The following is a 23,650-nucleotide window of genomic DNA, read 5'->3' on the forward strand; positions in this document are numbered from 1 at the left end:
CCTCCTTATCTGTTCTCTTACCCAAAGATCCAAGGATGATCTTTCTAAAATGAACACGTCAATATGTCAGTCTCTTGCTTTAAAATCCTTTCTTGTCTCTCTATAACCCGATCTTTTACTATAGCTTAAAGATTGTACATTTTTTCCCTCTCTTCGGTTCTCCAGTCTCATCTCCCTTCTCTTTTCTTCCTTGTATTACCACCATACTGATGATCTACTTGCACTTCCTCAAATGTGCAAACATTCCAGTCTGCCATACTATTTTTTCATTGCAGGATTTTTCAGGGCTTTTCCCCTCCCCTCCCATCCCCACACCCCCCACCTCACCCCCATTGCCTAGAGGAATCTTCCTCTGGCCTCTCTGACTGATCCTTCAGAGTCCTCAATACCACCTCTTCTCACAGTCTCCCAATGATAAATTTTTGGGAGCCCCTCCTATGGGCTTCTCTAACTCAATTTATTGCAAAGTCTTATTGAATTATCTCCCCTAATTTACTATGATTCCCTTGCATATATGGTTTGTTAACATCCTTATTGCCACATTCCTCCCACATAAAATGTGTTCAGTGTATATTTATTGAATGAATACAAGGGGAATACAAATGGAAGGAAGAAGCCCCCATGCCACTGGAAAGGCATGACTAAAATACTGAGAGTTCAGAGGATCAGAACAGATTTCTGTCTGCAAGAGATCATGGAACAGTTGGTGGAGAAGGTGGCGTTTTAACTGAGCTTCAAAAAAACAGGCAGGATTTAGAAATGCAGAGTGTGGGGGAGATGTACCAACATGAGTAAGGTATGGAGGGAGGTAAAGTTGCAAGCTGAGCTTTGAGAGAGAGAATGAATGGCGTCGAGAGCAAAGATCAGCTACTGTTCATGCCTAGGAGACTTTTTTTCTGGGTTGTTTAGTGGAAACTTTTGCCTTGCTGAGTAGTTCTACTATGTAAAAATATGTTGATGAGAATTCCTGATAAGAAGAAATAAAGGAAGTCTGAACTGTGCCAGGGAATATTCCAGGTGCTTTTATGTATAACTTTCTTAAACTGATAATTATTTCATGAATGAAAGTGGTAACAGAAATACAATGCATTTCTTTTTTTTTAAATTTATTTATTAATTTATTTATTTTTGGCTGCATTGGGTCTTCATTGCTGCACGCGGGCTTTCTCTAGTTGTGGCGAGCGGGGGCTACTCTTTGTTGCAGTGCGTGGGCTTCTCATTGGCACTTCTCAAGGGCCTTCTCTTGTTGCGGAGCACAGGCTCTAGGCACGTGGGCTTCAGTAGTTGTGGCACGTGGGCTCAGTAGTTGTGGTTCGTGGGCTCTAGAGTGCCGGCTCAGTAGTTATGGCTCATGGGCTTAGTTGCTCCACAGCATGTGGGATATTCCCCCACCAAGGATCAAACCCCTGTCCCCTGCACTGGCAGGTGGATTCTTAACCACTGTGCCACCAGGGAAGTCCTACAATGCATTTCTGAGTCTGAGTCCTTTTTTTCTTTTTGCCTCCATTAAGCCTTATTTGACATTTAATCTGAAGATCCTGCCCTAAATAAAGATGTATGAATAAAGAGCTGAAAGTGATCCTAGCACTGAAGCAAGTACTCTCACAGAAAATGGCAGAAAGAAGCTCTGAAGTAAAAGGATTTAGTGTTGAATCCAAATTGACCTTTATGTGACCTTGAACAATTCATTTAACCTCTTCAAATTTCAGAGTAGTAGATCCTTGGTTGATCTACTCAAGGAATTGATAGGATTAAATGAGATAATGTTTTGAAAGTACCTAATATGATACCTGGCTTAGGTTAGACCATTTAACAAATTTTAGCTTGTGGCTATTATTCTTACTCTAGTGAAAGAGAGAATTAGCTCCATTGGGTAGATTTCTTGGACCTTTGTGTTAGTAAAAGCAGACAAATTTTAATATAAAGTCCAGCTTTACTTTTTATTTATTAGCTTGAATGAACTTGGGAACATTACTTAAGTTTTCATTTTTTCAACTGAAAGTTAATCCAATACATTCCTTTCCAAAGGGAGTTAAAAGAGAAAATTATCACACTGCTTAGCACAGGAAGTTAATTTAATAGGGTGTCTGAACAATTAATCATAACGTTGTAACTTCTCATGGTTAGTTCTGGAGCAGGCGTCCCTGCTTTCCCAGTGGTAGGAATGCTTGTGAGACTTGTAGATTTTCTTTCCTTCTTTTTATTATTTTTCTTCTTTCCTTTCTTCTTACTGCTTAAAAATTTCATTTGTGTGGGAAGCTGTAGGAGAGCAGATGCCTTCTACCTAGACAGATTTTGAATCATTCCCCCATGAACAGAACTTGCTGTGAGTTTGCCTGTTGGCATCAGTAATGGTCTTTGGTTGCACTAAATCGCTAAGTTTGTTCGTTCAATCAGTCCTTCAATCATCTATTTATTGAATGCCCCCTGTGGTTTGTGAATTTTCTCATTTGATTCCCTTGATAATAGCCCATTGCTAGAATCCTTAATTCTTGTACCTTTTTTATGAGGAATGCTATTTTATACCACGTTCAGTACACTAGGGACTGCTTTAGTGTAGAGATTTCTATCAAGCTCTCCCATCCTGGGTGTCCTTGTCTCTTGCTTGCCCCTGTCAAAGTTTAAAGGACTTATCTGATGTCAACACCCTGGACATCCAGCAGTGTTGCAGCTGTCTGTGTTACTTCTGCCCCTGCAACAGATGTGGATGGAGAAGCTCCTGCAGTGTAATGTTGACTTCCAGATGGTGGGCATGGAGAAAAAGAAGGTGTGACAACAGGAGGGGAGGCCTTGAGAAGTGGGTGACAGAAGGGAGCAGACAGGTAGTGGGCAGAGGAATGAAGTGATGGGTGGCAGAGGGAAGGAATCATATGGAAGGTGTGTGATTTGTTACATGCTATAGAAACTGACTCAGAATTTACCATTAGCAAAATAAATGTCTGCCCATTTACTTCAAAAAAACCACACAATATTAATATGTTTACCATAGATCCACATAAATAAGTAATATATGGTTTTTAGTAGCTGGTAATTAAAGTTTGTTATTGTTGTATGGTTCCAGAAAAGCTATAATTACATATTCATAATATGCTTACTCATGAACTTGAAGTTTTAAATTAAGAAAATTCAATTAATATTTTTGATTTGTTACATTTAACTTCTTTTGACCTTTAATTTTTGTTTGAGATTGTAATCTGCATAAGGATAGTTTGTAGCTTGGTATTAGTAAAAGTAATTTTATGTGCAAATTAGATTTGTAGCCAATCTCTTGATGAAAGAAGGACATGTAAACAGCCATAAGTTAAATGTACAATTCTCCACAAACCCCAGGAATGTTAATTAATACATCTACCATCTAAATTAGAAAGTAGCTACTGGGGCTCATTATTTTCATGTTGTCAATTTTAATTAGTTGACAAAGGTAATCTTGATTTTTATTACAAAATTTTAGTTATTGATTTCAGTTGTAAAATTGAATTCACACCCATGTTAGTGTACAATGACAGATTTCAAATATTATTTCAAATCTGTTATCAGTTTTTATTTTAGCTGATTAAAAACTGATAGCTATCCCATATGTTTTGATCTGGGGCAAGGTAGCATTTCTTCATCACTTTAAAACTGCTAATACAAATGAGAAATTAATAGCCTAGAAAAGTTTGACCTACTGGAGCAGAGTAAAATGTAATTGCAAACCAAAAGCTATAAAGGTTAAATCTAAGGTCTAGAAGACATTTCTGACCCTGGGAAGAAAAACTAAGAACCTGATATCCATATAGTCCCTCAGAAAAGCCATTTATTCTAATGATTCATTCATTCATCAAACGTTAAACATATACCTCTTGAGAAACATGCTCTTGAGGAACTTCTAGTCTAATGAGGAAACACAACAAAAAACAGTGTGATATGTTAAGTACTGTGCATGTAAATAATTTTAGTTGAGAAATAATATATCATGAAAATTTGAAATATATTTTAACATGGAGGATAAATTCAGCACCTTTATTCTTGTGTCTACCATAGTACAAAATTTCTAAAATACTTCGTATTTTTAAAAAATACTATTTTATATTCTTATTGAATTTTTCAGATATTGGGCATATCTTTATAAGGTGGTTAGAAATTCTTAAAGGACATAAAACTTTGGTATTCTTACAGGGTTAGTATAGCATATGGAAGTTTCTTAATAAATATCTGCTGATTGATTCTATTTTTAATATTTAAAAAGCATGGTGACTATAGTTAACAGTACTGTACTGTGTATTTGAAAGTTGCTAAGAGAGCAAATCTTAAAAGTTCTCACCACCAGAAAAAAAAGAAAATTACATGAGGTGATAGTCAAGGGAGATGAATTGAGAATGCAGAGCAATGGAGATACCCAATCCACAGAGAAATGACTTACAGAGAGAGAGCCCAGTGGCCATGCTGAGACTCTATTAATTCAAGATATTTAAAATATTTTTGTCAAATGACATTATCACTTAGGACTTTTATTTCCTCGGACAGACGTTGACCCTAGCTCAGAGTATTGCCCAACTGGAGGCTCAGGTGGAAAAGATTACAAGAGAGAAAATTTCAGCTGTTAATCAACGAGAGGAAATTCAAAATCAGCTTGCTTCCCGGGAAATGGATGTCACAAAGGTACAAAGAGAGATTTTAGTTTACTAATTACTTAAATATTTTAGTTGAAAATTTTTTCCTAGTGTAAAAAGCTCAAAAAGAAGTCTGGAGTATAAAAATTTTGTTATATCAAGATAATAAAGGTCCACATAATGGTCATTCAGCAAACATTTACTTATTATCAGCAGGCCCTTTTCTGGGTGCTGCAAATACAAAGATGAATTAGACACAAATAATGTCCTCAAAGAGCTTAAGGATTAAGTTGCTGAGACAGAATTGTAAATAAACAAGTTTTATTACTTTAATTATTGAATACCTGATAAAACTTGTACATCTGAATTAGTCAACTAGGAGTAATTTTTTGCATAAGTTTGGTCTTCACAATAATACTAAAAGACATGTATTTATTTATAACATGAAAAGTGTGCTTAACATAATTCTCCATCTCTCATTCTTTCAGACCTGTTGTCTAAAATCAAGATTCTAATACTACAACTTCTTATTCTGTTGGTCCTTAAATTTATACTTTACACTGTGGTATCACTATGTCTGCACTATGGGCATCACAAACTTGTGAACCAAGAACTAAAATGCTTAATGGTCTTAACTGGCTAAGGTACATGTTTAAGAAACACTAGAAGTCTGTGTAGATTTCAGTAATCATTGCTTTAAAACTAAATCACTAAATATGGACATGCATGATGTAATAAATTAAATCAATTTATTTTTCATCAGTACATACACAGATAATTTTATTAAAATGCATACCCATTTCATACTGCATTTTACTTCTCAACATATTTTCCTAAATTTGCACACATTTTTAATGCCATTATTATTTTATAACTCAGTAATTTAAATTAACTTTAATATATATTAGGAAAGGAAGCCTATTTTTTCTTTTTTTTCCCCTTGAATTTATATAGTTCTTCATTTGCTTTCTAAAATTCAAGCTAGCTAATGTAGAAGCTTAAAATATCATATTTGCTAATATAATTGATGTTTGTGTGGAGGTAGGGGTAGAAGTAAGGGAACTGGTGCAGAGAGATGGAAATGGTTAACCTGGATTGATAGGTGAAAGCTATGATGAGGATTTTCAATTCATTATAAGGAGAGAGCTTTCTGTTGAAATTTGGTACAGTAAAGAATGATTACTTGTCTTTAGAACTGTCCAAAAGGACTCAAGCATCAGAGGAGTGCCTTAAGCCTTCTTCCAACCCTGGGATAATATAATTCTAGTTAAATTTAATTTGTTCATTTATTTTAGATGAAATTTAAGTGTTACAGATAAACTTAGCAAATGCATTTTAAACTGAAATTAGTGAGGCAAGGAAACTTTAAAAATAAAATTAAGGGGTGCAATCGTTTTAAACAGGACCTAATGCTTAGATATATAATAATTTTGTACTGGTGTTGGGTTTTAAACACCATGGTTGTATAACTGTTATGTTCTGATATTATAATTGGGGTCTTTAAATTTTATTCCTATATGTAAATCAAATAGATTGGAATAGTGAATGAAGAAAGTCAATTAGGACTCCTCTAATTTTTTTCTGTAATTCTTAATTTTTAAATTTTATTTAGCTTTAGTAACTTTTTGTGAATTACTAATATTTTTGAAAGGGGAAGGATCAACTCTTGCACATTGAAGGTATTTGAATTTCAGATACAATTTGTAGTAATTTTATTCTTTTTTTAGCTTTGTGAGGGTCACTGGGGAAAAGCTTACTGACTTTTTCTTCTGTCTTGTCACTATAATTTTTGAACACATTAGTTTAACGTATTTTTTATTTGAACATAGGAAATGCATATAGGTTTTATAAGATTCTAATACTTCAATAATGATGAAACTAATTTCTAAAATTCTAATGATCATTTTTGGAGAACTACCAAGATTGCGAAGTCTCAAACAGGTATAGCCATTAGATGATACATGATTTTTAAAAACTTGTATTTGTAACTTAGAAGCTGACTTAGCAGATGTGTGTATTACTTGATCTCTCTACAAGTTCTCAGTTATCTCAAAAGTTAATAACTTCTTTATTTAGATTTATTTGCTAATTGTATTTTCCAAATGTATTTATCTGTCTGTAGATGCCCTGGATTGAAAAAAAAGATTACATAAAGAATGATACCCAATTTTAAGATACTGAGTGTGTTTATTATTTAACAATATGTTAAAGTCATTTCACTTACATGTATATTTTCCTTTTATGTTGAATGCCATAGCTATTTTAAAAGCAGAGTGGGCTTACTTGCAGTCTATGACTTTTAACTTATTTAATTTAAATACACAGTATTGTGCATGGTAAGATTGACATAATCTGCAAAGCCTACAGTAAATACCGGCTGGGTAATACTCTACTCCTAAATATTGATAATATAGTCTAGTAGCAGAGAGAAAAATACCTTTATAAATTTCCTTAAATAAAAGCCTAACTGATAAAGAGTTTAAAGGAAAGTTTTTAATATAGAGTATCTATATAACCATGACAATTTGAATGAATAATGACATAGCTTAATATTTTAATTAATAATTTTACCTAGTTAAAAGCAAGATGATAGTGCATTTTAGATGATAATATGCAATTGAAACTATTATTTTACATGAAAAATCTTGTATATATCACTTAAATTCCCTGGTTATGCATTTCTTTATCTGTCATTTGAAATTGTAAGACTCAATAACATCTGATATTGCCTCCACATCTTAACAGAATATATTGAATATGCTAATAGAAAATGCCATTCTTAGAAAAGTTCTATTGTGTTTTATTTATGTGACCTCTAGGGGGCACCAAAAGATCTAATTGCAGGCCTTGCCTGGTAGATTCCAGCAGCTGTTGATCTAGTTTTTATAATCTAACAGGTGTGTGGAGAAATGCGCTATCAATTGAATAAAACCAAAATGGAGAAGGATGAGGCAGAAAAGGAGCACAGAGAGTACAGGACAAAAACTAAAAGGGATCTTGAAATTAAAGATCAGGTAATATTTGATACAAGCATAACTGCAGCAATTAAAGACATAACTAATGTTTTTTCTGAAATGGTTATGGTTTTATTCCTAAGTCATTCATTTCTATTATATTGTTTCTAACTAATGGAATGATCCAATTTATACTGTTAAAAGAATTTCATCTACAGTTGCCTAAAATTATCACCTTTCACATGAAATTGTGAGAATACAACTGCATGCATATGAAATTACAATCTGACAGGTCATAAATATACATTTGGATATGTGTATCTATTACTTACAAAAGTAAAAGAAAATGTTCTAATGTTCATTTTGAACCTAAAATATATGTACATAAAGTTCTTTAAAGATGCCAACTTGAATCCAATTTTAAGTGAAAAAGTTTAAAATTTGTGAGATGAGATGAGTTGATATGTAAATATGTCAATCAAATTGATCGTTGGCAGAGTGAAACCAGTTTTAACTAAGATAACCAAGAATACGTTTGCTCAGGAAACCTAAATACAGTAAAATTGGAAATGTTAGGGAAAAAACTGCCACTTACTTCAATTTCAGTTTGAACAGATGTTTTACATTATATCTTTGTTGAGATCATGTAGATACTTCACTTTTAATTGACAACATGGATAAAGTTTTTAGAGAGGCAGTTCTAATAGGCTGACTTTTGATTTTCTAATTTTGTTATAGTGCAAAACATTGAACACTTTCATTCTTTTTATTCAGTGAAAGCAGGTTGAGAAATCTATTCAATTAAAATAAGACTGAGTTCTCAGTGTCATTATTTTAAAGAAATCACTATGGTTTAAAAGTGGGTAGTCCTAAATAAATTTTTTTGAAATATATTTCTAGTTCAACACTTTTTACTGTATTTTCCAACATATCTCCCTTTCAACCCAATCAACTCTTCTATGCAAATGATACAAAGACAATTGGGAAAAGTATTGAAAATGAAAGTGATAATGAAATTTAGTACAAAAAGTTTTTCAAGTTGTAGCTGAAATCCCTGGCATTAAATTAAAATCTATACAACCAAAATCAAATTATGCTTTTGTATCACTGTATTCAAAGTGTTCTAAAGAGTTTTAAATTTTCAGAAGAATTTTCCTTGTTAACATGTACAAATAATGAAACTGTTGATATTTCATTCCATCCAGTTGGGGGCGTGCCTGATAGTGGAATTAAAAATCCTTTCTATCAGGAACTGAAGATCTAGGATTACTAACCAACACAGAACTTTCCTTTTCTGATATATTATACGACTTTTTAAAAAAGGTATCATATTGGCATGCTCACTAGCATTATTATATACCTTTTCTGTTATTCTGTAGCATCTGCCAGCATAACATTTTGGACTAACTGGAAAAATACAGTAAGGAAGAGTCTCTGAGTTATTTAAAAATTACATTTTAATATTCTAGAGAGAAAGAACACTATAGGAATAATAAGATTATAATATCCCTTGTAAATGAATAACGTGTGTAGAAGTATTTGTAATATTTGTCTTTAATGCTATATCTCATTTTAATTAACCACTAATGAGGTGGAGGCTAAAGTTGCAGGATTATAAAAGGAGCAGTTTTCATTTGTAAATATTTCCTGCTAAATAGTGAAACATTGACAGTTTTTATAATGATTTTAGTATTATTTTTAGATAGAGATGTGCCTTTTTAGGATGTCAGAGATGTGATGTGCTTATTACTATTTTTTCTTGGACATAATTTGAGGAAATCTTATAGGTACTCCTTGTAACTATTTTGTATTGAATAGACAGTTTCAAAAAAAAAAGAAAGTAGTGGTGTCTCATTCCATTGATGATCTGGAGTAGCAAAGCAGCAATTGTTCTTTGGTCTTTCAGCCATGACCTGACCTTCTGTCTTTATGACTGAAGAGCTACTTTGCTTGGCCACCATCTGCACTCAAGAGAGAAATTTACATTTAACTTTTAAAAGCTGGGCATGTTGAATGTTTATCTGAAGTACCTATAATAATATAAAGCGTATTTTACTTTTAAAGTGTTACATATCATGCAATTCAGAATAACAAGAAGGCTATCTCTATGTATACAAAAAAGGGGGTTCCTTGTAATATAGTCATTTTATTTATATTTTTGTTAATCTGGCTTCTTACATTTTTAAAGTAGATGGGAATCTGTCAGATTGGAATGTGGTGAGAACAAGAGCTTTTTGATGTATACAAAATAGGGCAAATGGTTGACCACCCAAATCATTTTCCTTGTGACCCAAGCCTTGACTCTGGCATAATTAGAAGGAAAGGTTAGGAGAGTAACAATGGCAATCTCTTCCTCCCATTTTCTCCTTTTCTTTTTTTTTTTTTAATTGTGTTAGGAACTGATGGGCAGATTATCCTTCCCATCAACTCCTTTGTATCTCTTCAGTTTAGAGAGCTCCTGTCAGCCTCAGAGGATGCTTCTCGCACTATAAAAAAAAAAAAAAAAAAAAAAAAAAAGACATTTGGTATGAAGGAGAATGAAAAAATCTGTGCCTGATTTTTATTAGAAATTTTTTGTAGACAACAGTTATACATATACACACACTCCATTATGGGAATTTAAAGACATATATGAAGATAAAGAGACTATTATAATGAATTCCCACATATCCATCACCTAGGCTTGTCATTTTGCCAATCCTATTCCATCTGCCTCACAATTTTTTCTCTCCTTCATCTTCACCTTCATTGTCATCTTCATCTTCTTTGTCATCTTTGTCATCCTTTTCTTCTCCATCTTCTCTTCCTCTTCCTCTTCTGTCTTCCCTCTCTTCTGCTTTTGCTGAAGTATGTAAAGCAGATCTCAGATATTGTGTTATTACCCATAAATGCTTCATTGTGCATCTACGAAGGATTTTTTTCACAATCACTATGTCATCATCATACCTAAAAATATTAATAATTCTTTAATATCCTATAATGCCCAACCCATATTCAAATACCATCTCTACAGTGTTTGTTTTACAGTTAGTTTATTCAAATCAGGGAAACCTATGTTTTTGTATGTTAGAATGTTATGGTATTACCTTCTTTAATACGAAATAAAGGGAAATCTTAGAAAAGTTTCAACTTTCTTTGTTGTTATCAATAAATTTCATGCATAATGTTTTGATTGTGCTTTATATTTATAAGGTACCTCATCACCATTCTAAGGAAATGAGTTAATCCTGTAGCAAACTGTCTGAAGGAAATGGCTACCTTGCAGCAACCCCAATCATCATATTCTGAAAGGAGCCCCTTAGTCTGAAATCCAAAATACATAATTAATCTCAGAGCCTTACATTTAAGATTTAGGAAGGCCGCAGGAAACCTGTTATTACCCTGGCGGTATGAAGGTTAGCTGACTCTGAAATGAGTGATGCATAAGTGGAATTTTCTTTATTAGCTTCCATTTTGGTAGATGAGTCTCCGAAGATGATTCTTTACAGCCTCTAATCTTTGATCAGGACCTAGTACCAAATGAAAACGCAGGGCCCTTTGTTCAAAAAGCAGGAAAAATGTGATGTTAAAGGTACTGAATTACAAAACGTTTTCCTTTCTCCTGCAGGCAGCCTTTCCTCTCTCTCTCATTCTCTCTCTCTCTCCCCTTCTCCCTCTTCCTCCCTCCCTCTGAATGTCATGGTGTTTTTATTTGCTATTTAACGTTGGACTCCCTCCAGCACAGGGATATTCATGGTGGGGGGAATGCAGACCCCCATAGGTGCCCCATGACTGGGTGTACAGATGAATCCCTGGTTTCTAGGTTCTCCATGTCACTAGCCACAGAACCTATACACCATGCCCTGGTGGGGAGGGGAGAGAGTCAGTCTTCTCCATCCCAAGGTGGTCAGCTGGGCAGCCCCCTAGGGACTGTAGCCTCCACACAGGGAGACACTTGGTACAGGGGTCAGGGTGGGCAGGGTGGTGCTGAGTCTGTTGAGTGTGCTGTAGTGCTGCCAGGTGGGAGGAGGGATAGTCAACTCCATGTCCTACCCTCAGGCGTTAGGGGTGTACACACTCAACCCAACCTCTCCCAGGCTCACATCCAGGCTCCCGCCGGAGGTAAAGGATAACGGCAGAACGAATGCCTCCCCCTAACACTGCCATGACCTGGTCCCACCCAACATGGAGAGCAGCAAGGTCCCAAGGCAGGGGCCAGGAAGAGGAAGCTGGAAGGGAACAAGTGTACAAGAAGTGCCCCAGGGCTGCCATGAGTCAGGGGAGAGACAAGACCACAGATGTGAGTGGGGCTTCCATTGTACCATCAGACTTCACCTATAAAACACAAATTCCAATATAAAATCATTAAGAATTTTAAGACGTTGACCACAGAGCATTAAACTGCAAGTTCAAGGCCCTTCTAAACACAGGGCCCTGTATGAGCACACTGATCACATGCCCATGAAGCCACCATGGCTATGGGGATAGGCAGACAGAGATTTGGTGTGCTAACACACACATATATACTCCTACTTACACATGCAGATATGAGTGTGTGTTTAACATGCGCAGGTGTCCTGTATCTGTAAAAGAAGGCTGGCCAGCTACAGAGTATGGGCCAAATCTGACCTGCAGTCTGTTTTTACAAATAAAGTTGTAGAAGAGGACAGCGACACTCATTTGTTGATGTATTGTCTACGGCTGCTTCCCTGCTACAAAGGCAGAGCTGAGAAGTTGTGGCAGAGACCCCATAGCCCACTATGACTGAAATACTATCTGAGCCTTTAGAGAAAAAGCTTGCCAACCCCTGCCCTGAGTATAAAGATAAAACTTTGTTTCCTCTGCCCTGCTAGAGTGTGGAGTTCTGAGATTGAAGACCTATCAATCTTAAATTATAACTTAATGGTTTTAGAGTATTTTGAAATACAGAAAATGTGACTGATCCCTGGTCTCTTAATCATCTAATGGCATCAGCAGGTGAGTATATGATTGGTTGTAGTCTTATTATCTTATTATTAGTGGCACATGACTTAAAAACTGGCTTGGATGAGAATACACATATACATAAATAAATTGTTTTATATTACAACATTTTTAGGTTGGTTCAATTTCTTTCAGAGATAAAAAGACTTTCTTATCAGTATTGTGTAAGTTGTGACTTTGGAGTTGTGGCTAATACTGAGTAGGAAATGTTGAAGTTCAAAATTACCTGAAGGGGGTAATCAAAGCAAATATTTAAGGCTAGAGCACATATACAAAAGAAATAGATCAGAAAATTTTGGCTAGAAAATTAGCACAAAAAAAGGTTTGAGTGTTGCTCATACCTACAGCAGTATGACTGCACACTTTAATGCTGACATTTAAAAATGTGGACTGTATCAATACAGGAGTTATTTCCTAAGTTCAGTTGAATGAATTAGATTGTTGGGAGTAGTACAGCTATTTTGTATGGCTTTGTGTAAATGTGAGAGGAAGCCCAACACGTCCTAAAGGTTAAGTCCTACATAAGGCCAGAGAAATAAAAGTAATAAAGAAAAGTTGAAGAATTGTACCTTTCTACTTAGAGAAGACTAAAGCATTGCTTCACTGTCTTTAAGGACTTGACAGATAATTTCAAGGAGAAAGTTAAACACCTTTTCTCAATCTTTAGTATGGAAAGAATAAGAACAAAGAGATTTAATCACAGCAACTGGAAATCACAGCAGCCTGAAATAACTTTCTGACAGTAAGAAGATTGAAACAGATTGCTACAACAGGTCATGGAACTTTCTTCCCTGAAATTTTTAGTTTTAAACGGTAGCCGTAGTATGCTTTACCTAAAGACCCAACTAATGGACCTCTGAGGTCCATTGTCTTTTATTTGATTCTGGAAACATCCTAGGAATATTTCACTGTATGTGTTAAACTGGCTAGTAGTGATATTTGTCTTTTCTACTCGTAATTTAGCAACTACAGATTAAAGAAAAATCCCGTTCGTCTCTGTTCTCTCTTATGTGTCTGTAATGCTGTATACTCTCTTCAGAAGGCTTTTGGGGAATATATTGAGATAATGAATGGCTTCTGAGAGCTAGACTTCAGAAACTATCCAACTACCACCTGCAGTCTCACTTCTATCTCTAAAAAATGACTGGGATTGGGCCACTTGGGCATGCCGTTAGTACATGTAATCACTTGGTCTTGGTGATGACAGAGTTGCTCTCCAGTGTTCTTCACACCGTCTTTCAGTGCTAGAGGCTTAGCACATTCGTTTCCCTGCTGCTCACTCAGACCACAGCCATTCGAGAGGGCTTGGCCTGCCCAGACCAGAACGCTAGGCACTGTGGGGTGATAACTAGAAGACCCAGGTCCTGCCCTTAGGGGGTTTATATTCTAGTTTATGAGACAGAGTACACATTTGAACATGCCTTAAAAATACTTGCAAAGTAGCATATCGACAAGTGCAAATTAATGTAGTGTGAACTTCATGCTGGCTACAGCCCATAAGAGGGAGAATCTGGTTCCATGTGTGTGATGCAATAAAGCTTTTTTTTTTTTTTTTTTAAATAGCATCTTCCCTAAAGTATGCCCTAAAGCATTGTTCATCATACTTAGATAAATTTGTGTTCTTATCACAGGCTAACCAAGAATTCTGAGAAAATTCTTCACCCTGGCATATGTCTAATAAATCAGCTTCTTTTGTTCTTGTGCTGTGTGATGCTTGAATGGAACAAATAGGATTACGTAAATAATTTAAAATATCTCCATTTTATAAAATGTTATCAACTTATTATTTTTCTAAAACACCACATAAAGTTAATTTCTCCATTTAAGATTATAATTATGTTTGTAAGGTCAGAAAATTAGCAGTAAAAACTTGAGTTTGATTTTTTTGAACAAAGAAACAGTTCCAAATCAATCCAGTGAATAATACCAAGTTGCAGATCCTTGGGGCATTTAGCATTAGTAACTTTAATAATGATTTGGGCCATGGTTTTAGGTGGCAGTATATGTATGTCTCATTCATAAAACCACCATGGAAATCCATATGTTCAAAAAAGTCATTTGATTTTCCAGCAAAGATGATAATGCTATTCACCATAATAATATATTTTTTAAAAAATCAAATATGCACAGAAACAATATATATGAAAGTAGCAATATAGGGCTATTTATAAGGGCACAAATAAGAAACAAAACAAGCCATTTTAGAAATAATAGCCTTATGGGATAAATATTTAGAAATAAATGTGTGCCTTTGGATAGGAATATAAAACTGTAAAGTCAAGAAATATTTTTGTGTTTTAAGGAAGTCATAAGATTCATCAACTATTGGTCCTAAAGAAATACAGTTTTTGCCGTGTTTCAGTTTCAGTGGATGATTCATATTTTGGTCCTTAAAAAATTTGTGCATGCTTAATTTGACCTTAAAAGTTGACCCAGCCTTCTAACCTTACCGGTTATCTTCTCTGATTACCAAGTCTGCAATTATGGTGACTACCAGGTGGCAGCAGTTCTTTGAATATGTTTCCATGCAGGCCGGCAAACTGAGTGGTATTAGACATAGGACAGCTACAGATGCTTTTTTTTTTATAGTCCATAAATATTAGTACCAATATCCAGTATAAATATTACTAATTACTACATATGTATACATTTAAAAAAATATTTATTGTATAAACATAGACACATTCACAGAAGCCAATAATTCCACCACCCAACAGAGCAAATTGTTTTCATTTTTCTGTTTTACCTTCTACTTTTTGTCCATATGCATATATAATATTTTCAAGTAGTAAACATAGCCTAGATGTAATTTTGGTTTTTACTTTTTCCACTTAACAATATCTTAAGCATTTTATGTGTTGCTGACTTCTCTTCATAGATCATTTTAATATGGCCATTCACATGTACTTTCAAAGGAAAGTGATAAGTCATATTTTGAAGAGAACAGATACTGTTATAAATTTAGAATCCTTTTGCCCTAAGTTTCACTCGTTTTTTTTTTAAACTCAATAACCATATATTGCATGCACTATGCTGGCCTAGAATGAACTTCTGTTCTTAAAAAAAGGGAGTATGTAAGACAGGTTTGCAAATAAATATATGTCAAAGAACATAATAACTATCATTAGCAAACTACCGAAGGGTAAGATGATTTAGGAGAAGGAGAGAGGACAAACTTGAAGGGTGGTAAGGATGTTGCCCACCATAGATGGGAGACGAAGGCATTTAGGTTGGAAAGTGGCAGCTTGAGCAAAGGAATGGGGGTAGGCGCACAGTGGAAGGAGGAGGTGTTCAAGGAATGCATGTGTCTTTTGATTCCATAGCATACTTGCATCACTGACCTCAGTATCTCAAGTGCCACGTCTCTGTTATAAAAGATTGCCCATAGAAAAAAGTCTTCTATAAGGTTCAGAATCCCAAGTAATTGCCTGCTTATAACATGCTGCATGTCCTACAGTCAGGCACAGAAGTCATATTATATTTTGGGAATATTTGCATAAGTTTTTCCTTTCCTTTGTAGTGTTTTCTATGTAATGAGACAATTTTAAGATTTTCAACATCATTTTCAGATGACATACAACAAAATGTCATCTTATTAACAGTGTTAGAATCAAGTAGGATTAGTTTTCTAGAAATAAAAGAATCGACAGTTACTTTAACGATTTGTAGAAGATTTCCACATGACTAATAATGGAAGGTGAAACACAGAGTGTACAGGGTAGTATTTTACCTGTGGACTGTGAGTCCAAAGACTTGATTTGACTTTTCAGCTAACTTCCTGAGCAAACCTCTCAGAGCCTCATTTTCTTTCCCAGTGAAATGAGAAGCTTGGATAAGTGAAAGCTAAGGTTTTCTTTATGTCTAAATGCCTATGTTTTCAGAAACATAGGAAATATTTCTCTGTTGTTCTTAATTATGAATGAAGTATTAATAAAATCAATAAAATTACATGGAGTCTCAAGTATCATTCCAAATTTCCCATTCACTCTGATTTTATAAAATGACACTTCTGTTATGATAAGAATGAAATTTTACTGTCATCAATTTTAGATTATATTCTTTTCATTATGATGAATAGTAGAACAATAAAACATCTAGCCTTTTAAACAGTTGAAATTAATTACAAGATAGATACCATTTAACCTGCAATAAGGATTAAAGTCCTAGTCTGAATTAAGAATGAAGGTCTATTGGAAGGATTTTAGGCAACAGCAAACTGCCCAAGATAGTATTTTGGAAGAGTAGTCACTTTTCAGGAAGCCTGCAGAATTAAATACCCTCAGTCAGAGTTTCGTATCTCTGTGAACCCATGACACCTGGGAATAAATTGGTAACTCCTTTGGAGAAAAATGGCATTAATAGTTAATGCTTTCACTTTCAGTTTTTCCTTGGTGCTCTCATAAATACAGCCATGGAATGAAATGCTGTGGCAATTCTGGATCTAGATGACCTAGAATATGATCATAGGTTTTGTATTTTGATTTTTTAATCATCAGAATGAGAACAAGTTTTTAATTCTCTTAGAGATTTCACATATCCCTGGCATGTTCCCCTGACCCTCATTGGAGTACAGTGTGAGAGGCTGCCCTCGACATAGATTCTAGATATAACTGCAGGCTGCTCATACTATTAATAAATTGCAAGATGTTTAGATTTTCATGCTACTATTCTTAAGAGATGGTCAAGGTAATTTAACCCTGCTTGGTGTTAACATCTATATTTAAGTGGATCACTTACAGTAACATTTAGATTTTAAAGAAAAAACAAGAAAGCAGCAGTGTCCTTATTTCTGACCTGCTTTCTGACTTCCCTGAGAATTTTTGGCATTCCCTGTGGAGAATAGAAAATTCTTTTCTGTATAGAATCTCTCTACTTACAACTGAAGTTCTGATATTCATTCATATTCATCCTGTCTCTCTTTCTCTCTTCTTCCCCTCCAACCCCTGTCACCGCCGCCGCCCCCCCTCCCCGCCAGCCATGGTAATAAAACATGCAAGTAATAGCATTGGCCTGGCTTCAGAAGTCATGAGTCAACTGTGGTTGAAAGTTCCCCATAAAGTACAAGGGAATGCTCGTGTCTTAGAGAGAGTGGCAGCCAAGGAAAAGGGGGAGGTACAAACTTTTAGGGAAATCTTAAGAAGATGGAGGAGAAAGAACTGTTGAATTCTTTGACATGGAAGATTGTCCCATCATTGCAAGTACTACCTTTTCTTTTGGGTCCTCCTTTCACTTGTTCAGAATTATCTGCATAGAAATCTGAATTCACTCATTTAAAAAAATTTATTGAAATATAGTTGATTTACAATGTGTTAGTTTCAGGTGTGTGGCAAAGTGATTCAGTTATATATATAACTACATATATAGTTATATATAGATTCTTTCCCATTATAGGTTATTACGAGATATGCTATACAGTAGGTCATTGTTGGTTATCTGTACATGTAGTCATATGTACATTTTAATCCCAAACTCCTAATTTATCCCTCCCCCGCTTTCCCCTTTGGTAACCATAAATTTGTTTTCTATGTCTGTGAGTCTGTTTCTGTTTTGTAAATAAGTTCACTTGTATCACTTTTTAGATTCCACATATAAACGATATCATATGATAATTCTCTTTCTCTGTCTTACTTCTCTTAATATGATAATCTCATACTGAGAGGTAATTGTCATATCCTAATTTGAATTAGAAACTTTAGGGTGTCATTTTCAACTTGTCTCTACACTTACATTTATCATAGAAAAGTAGGGCTGGGGCAGTGTTTTTTCCCTAAGTAATTGAAAGTCCACTGTGTGTACAGTGATTGAAGCTGTTTAAGGGTTTATATATCAAGAGCCAGATGTTTTGGTCTAAAAGGGGATTTAGGCAAATGGATGAATCAAATATCTATTTATATATTTAAAAATCTAAGGACAAATATCTTTTTGTGTGTGTATATATACAGATATATGTATGTATGTGTGTATATATATATATATAGATAGATAGATAGATAGGTATATGGCACATATATCTCACTAATACATAATATAAGAAGTGTGACTTACTGATAAGCAGGCTTTTCTTGAGCAGAGCCTGAAGTCTCTAAATGCTGAATTTAGGATACCTTTGACTTACTTCATCAGCCAGGAGAGAACAAAGGACTCTTGAGTTGTTCCAGTTATAAAAACAAGAAAAGGAGAGTAGAGGAAAAGGAAAAAAACAAAGTAGGAAGAGAAAATGAGAAAGATTTTAGAAGGCATTCTAAAGACATTTACACTAAGAACTGGGCTTTCACCTCTATTTACTGTTTCACATTCAACTATAACTTAGAAGGGGCCAACATGACCACAGATCCATCATTATATTCTATCCGTATTTTCAGGAGGGATCCATAATCATGGATGTTTTAAAACTGTAATTGCTATAGCTCCTTTTCGCCACCCCCGTTTCCCCCAACCATTGCTGGTTGTTAAGAGTAACTTAATATAGCTTGGCATTTTTCAGAAGATGCTTTCTAACCACATAGCAATAAAATTCATGAAGGTAATTTTTATCTTTAGTCTCCCTTGTTTCAGTGGCTTCATATGAAGGATCAAAGGGAGGCCATCAGATAGTAAAGGGCAGTAGCTTGGTGGGTACTGAGAGCCAAAAGACTTTAATGACTTAGTTTGGCCCCTTCATTTCATAAATGATTAGACTGTGAGTAAGCTGAGAGTTAATACCTCATTTTGATGCATTCATTTATCTAACTAATAGTTAACTGGTAACCTATTAGTTGTCACTAACAAATAGGCGCTGGGGTTGCATTGAAAAATAAAATATATGTATTGCTCATACAACTCTTATAGTCTGGTGAGAAAGTTGAATGTGATAAGATGAGGGCTCAGTGGAAGGATAGCTTACTTTGGTGGGAGAGAATTCAAAAAGATTTTACACAACAGTCAATCAGTTTTCAACATGGAAAATAAGAAAATTCAATGGGTGAAAAATAGTTTTTCAACAAATGGTGCTGGGAAAACTGGATATCCACATGTAGAAGAATGAAGTTGGGCCCCTACCTTATATTATATATAAAAATTAATTCAAAGTAGAAAGAAAGACCTGACTGTAAGAGCTAAGCTTACAAAACTCTTGGAAGAAGACAGGCATAAATCTTTGTGAACTTGGACTAGGCAATGGTTTTCTTGGATATGACACCAAAAGCATAAGCAACCATAGAAAAAAATAGATAAACTGGATATCATCAAAATTAAAAACTTCTGTGCTTCAAAGGACATCATCAAGAAAGTGGAAAAAAGCCCCACAGAATGGGAGAAAATTTTTACAAATTACCTATCTGATAAGAGACTTGTTACTAGGATGTATAAAGCAGACTTACAGTTTAATAATAAAAAGATAAACCATTTCCAAAGCAGGCAAAGAATCTTCACAGATACTTTTCCAAAGAAGATATACAAATGGCAAATAAGCACATGAAAAGATGCTCATCATCATTAGCTATCACAGAAATGCAAATCAAGCCGAAAATGAGATACTACTTCACACCTGCTAGGATGGCTATAATCAAAAAGATAGATAATAACAAGTGTTGACGAGGATGTGGAGAAATTGGAGCCTCACACTGCTGGCAGGATTATAAACTAACTATGCAGCTGCTTTGGAAAGTAGTCTGACAGTTTCTCAAAAGTTACCCCGCAATTCTACTACTAGGTCTATACCCACCAGAAATGAAACATGTCCACACAAAAACATGTTCATGAGGGACATCCCTGGTGGTTCAGTGGTTAAGAATCCACCTGCCAATCAGGGGACACGGGTTCAAGCCCTGGTCCGGGAAGATCCCACATGCCGTGGAGCACCTAAGCCCATGTGCCACAACTACTGAGCCTGTGCTCTAGAGCCCGTGAGCCACAACTAGTGAGCCTGTGTGCCACTATTACTGAAGCCTGCATGCCTAGCTCCTGTGCTCTGCAACAAGAGAAGCCACCGCAGTGAGAAGCCCACACACTGCCCCTCCTCGGCGTAACTAGAGAAAGCCTGCAGGCAGCAAGTGAAGACCCAATGCACCCAAAAATAAATGAATAAATTTATTTAAAAAAAAAAAAAACATGTTCATGAGTGTTCATATCAGCATTATTCATAATAGCCCCAAACTGGCAACAACCCAAATGTTTATCAACTAATAAATGGATAAATGAAATGTGATTATCTATATCTATGTCTATACAGCTATATGTTGGCAATAAAAAAGAATGAGGGGGCCTCCCTGGTGGCGCAGTGGTTGAGAGTCCGCCTGACGATGCAGGGGACATGGGTTCGTGTCCCGGTCCACGAAGATACCACATGCCGCGGAGCGGCTGGGCCCGTGAGCCATGGCCACTGAGTCTGCGCGTCCGGAGCCTGTGCTCCGCAACGGAAGAGGCCACGGCAGTGAGAGGCCCGCGTACGACAAAAAAAAAAAAAAAAAAAGAATGAGGTACTGATACATTCTACAACATGGGTGAACTTTGAAAACATTATGCTAAGTGAAAGAAGCTTGTCACAAAAGACAACATATTATATAATTTATATGAAATGTCCAGAATAGGCAAATCTATAGAGACAGAAAGATTAGTAGATGCTTGGGCTGAGTGGGTTGGGGGCAAATGGGGAGTACTGCTAATGGGTATGGAGTTTCTTTTGGGGTGTTAAAATGTTCTAAAATTGATCAAGGTGGTGGTTGCACAACTCTGAATATACTAAAACACATTCAACTATATACTTTAATGGGAGAGTTGTATGTAAATTATGTCAATAAAGCTGTTATTTAAAAAAAAGATTCTACCATAGAATTCATATTTCAACCTAGTCTGGAGGGGAACAGAGAGTGGGAAGGGAAGGCCATTCAGCCAAAAGGGACAGAATATGCAAAGACACTATTCCATATACACCTGGAGGGCAAAAGGAGGCATAAGAGATGAGGATAGAAACACTGAGCCCCAGAAAACTATTATTTGCCAGAAGTGTCTGTAAACTACTATGAGGTCAGAGTCCATATATTATTCATCATTGTATCCCTGGTATCCAGCTCAGAGAAGGCCTACCATAAGTTTTATCTGTTAGTTCAATGAATGAGTAAATGAATGCCTAAGTGAACTAAAGAATGAACTTTAAATAATTAGTAATAGTACCTAAACTAGATGACAGATCCTCTAACTCCTAGTTTACCTTTGTTGTGCTATATCAGGCAGAAAGTTTTTTTAAAGTTTTAATTTTTATATAATTCAAAAGGTTACTTTCCATTTACAGCTATTACAGAATATTGGCTTTATTCCCTGTGTTGTACAATACGTCCTTGAGCCTATCTTACATTCAGTAGTGTGTACCTCCCACCCCACACACCCCTACGTTGCCCCCACACTGGTAACCACTAGTTTATTCTCTATATCTGTGAGTCTGCTTCTTTTATGTTATATTCACTAGTTTGTTGTATTTTTTAGATTCCACATATAAGTAATATCATACAGTATTCGTCTTTCTCTGACTTATTTTACTTAGCATAATGCCTCCATGTCCATCAAATTTCATATTTTTTTTTTTTTTTAACGAGGGCCACTCACTGTTGTGGCCTCTCCCGTTGCGGAGCACAGGCTCCGGACGCGCAGGCTCAGCGGCCATGGCTCACGGGCCCAGCCGTTCCGCAGCATGTGGGATCTTCCTGGACCGGGGCACAAACCCGTGGCCCCTGCATCAGCAAGCGGACTCTCAACAGCTGCGCCACCAGGGAAGCCCCAAATTTCATTTTTTTATTCCATTGTGTGAATATGTATATATATATACATATACACACAATGTATCTGTGTATATACGTGTATATATATATACATTACCTATCTGATAAGAGACTTGTTACTAGGATGTATAAAGCATATATATATGTATATATATATACATACATATATATACCACATCTTCTTTATCCATTCATCTGTTAATGGACACTCTGGTTGTTTCCATGTCTTAGCAATTATAAATAATGCTGCTATGAACATTGGGGTGCATGTATCTTTTCAAATTGGTGTTTTTGTTTCTTTCAGTTATAAACCCAGGAGTGGAATTGTTGGGTCATATGGTAGTTTTAGTTTTAACTTTTTGAGAAACTTCCATATTGTTTTCCACACTGGCTGCACCAATTTATATGCCCATCAACAGTGTACAAAGGTTCCCTTTCCTCCACATCCTTGCCAATATTTCTTATTTGTAGACTTTTCGTTTATAGCCATTCTTACTGGTATGAGGTGTTTTCTCATTGTAGTTTTGATTTGCATTTCCCTGATAATTAGTGATGTTGAGCATCTTTTCATGTGTCTCTTGGCCATCTGCATTTCCTCTTTGGAAAAATGTCTATTCAGTTTTTCTGCCCATTTTTTAATTAGGCTGTTTTTTATTTTTTGATGTTGAGTTGTATGAGCTATTTATATGTGTTGGATATTAATCCTATATTGGTCATATCATTTGCAAATATGTTCTCCCATTCAGTAGCTTGTCTTTTCATTTTGTCAATGGTTTCTTTTGCTGTTTAAAAGCTTTTAAGTTTAATTAGGTCCCGTTTGTTTATTTTTGCTTTTATTTCCTTTACTTTAGGAAAAGGAAAAAAAATCCAAAAAAATATTGTTGTGATATATGTCAAAGAGTGTTCTGCCTAGAAAGTTTTAAAATCAGTATGAAAATAACTTCTTTTATAATGATATTTATATTTCAGCAATTACATTTGTTTAAAGTGTTTGATCAGTCTTTTTATATGCTGCCATTCTGGTAGGTGTATAATGATATCTCATTGTGGCTTTAATTTGCATTTCCCTAATGATTAATGATATTAAACATCTTTTCAGATGCTTGCTTGCCATCCCTATATCTTCTTCCACTATATCCACTGCTATACTCTAGCTCAAGGTACTATCATTTTCACCAGTGTTATCGTAGTAATGTCCTAATTGGCTTCCTTTTTTCTGTGCTTCAACCCATGTTAGTCCCTTCACAGACAGCAGAGCAAATCTTGTCCCTCTTCTGATTGCAACTACCAGTGGTTCCCTACCTTAGTCGTGGTAAAAGCCAAAGTCCCCACAATTGATCTATAAGATACTGCACAGTCTGGCCCTCCTGTTTCCTCTCTGCCCCTCATC

At 35.5% G+C, this 23,650-nt stretch overlaps 1 protein-coding gene across 1 annotated transcript in view; it reads left to right on the forward strand.

Moving 5' to 3' along the window:
• The window catches only part of SDCCAG8 (SHH signaling and ciliogenesis regulator SDCCAG8), a 265,480-nt gene that overhangs the window by 84,455 nt on the left and 157,375 nt on the right, over positions 1-23,650 (forward strand). The window contains 2 exon segments of the mRNA XM_007462638.1: positions 4,507-4,641; positions 7,490-7,606. Coding sequence (XP_007462700.1) covers positions 4,507-4,641; positions 7,490-7,606 — 252 coding nt within the window.

Source organism: Lipotes vexillifer, unplaced genomic scaffold (genome assembly GCF_000442215.2).
Source record: "Lipotes vexillifer unplaced genomic scaffold, Lipotes_vexillifer_v1.1 scaffold104, whole genome shotgun sequence".
In the NCBI taxonomy this organism is placed as follows: Eukaryota; Metazoa; Chordata; class Mammalia; order Artiodactyla; family Lipotidae; genus Lipotes; species Lipotes vexillifer.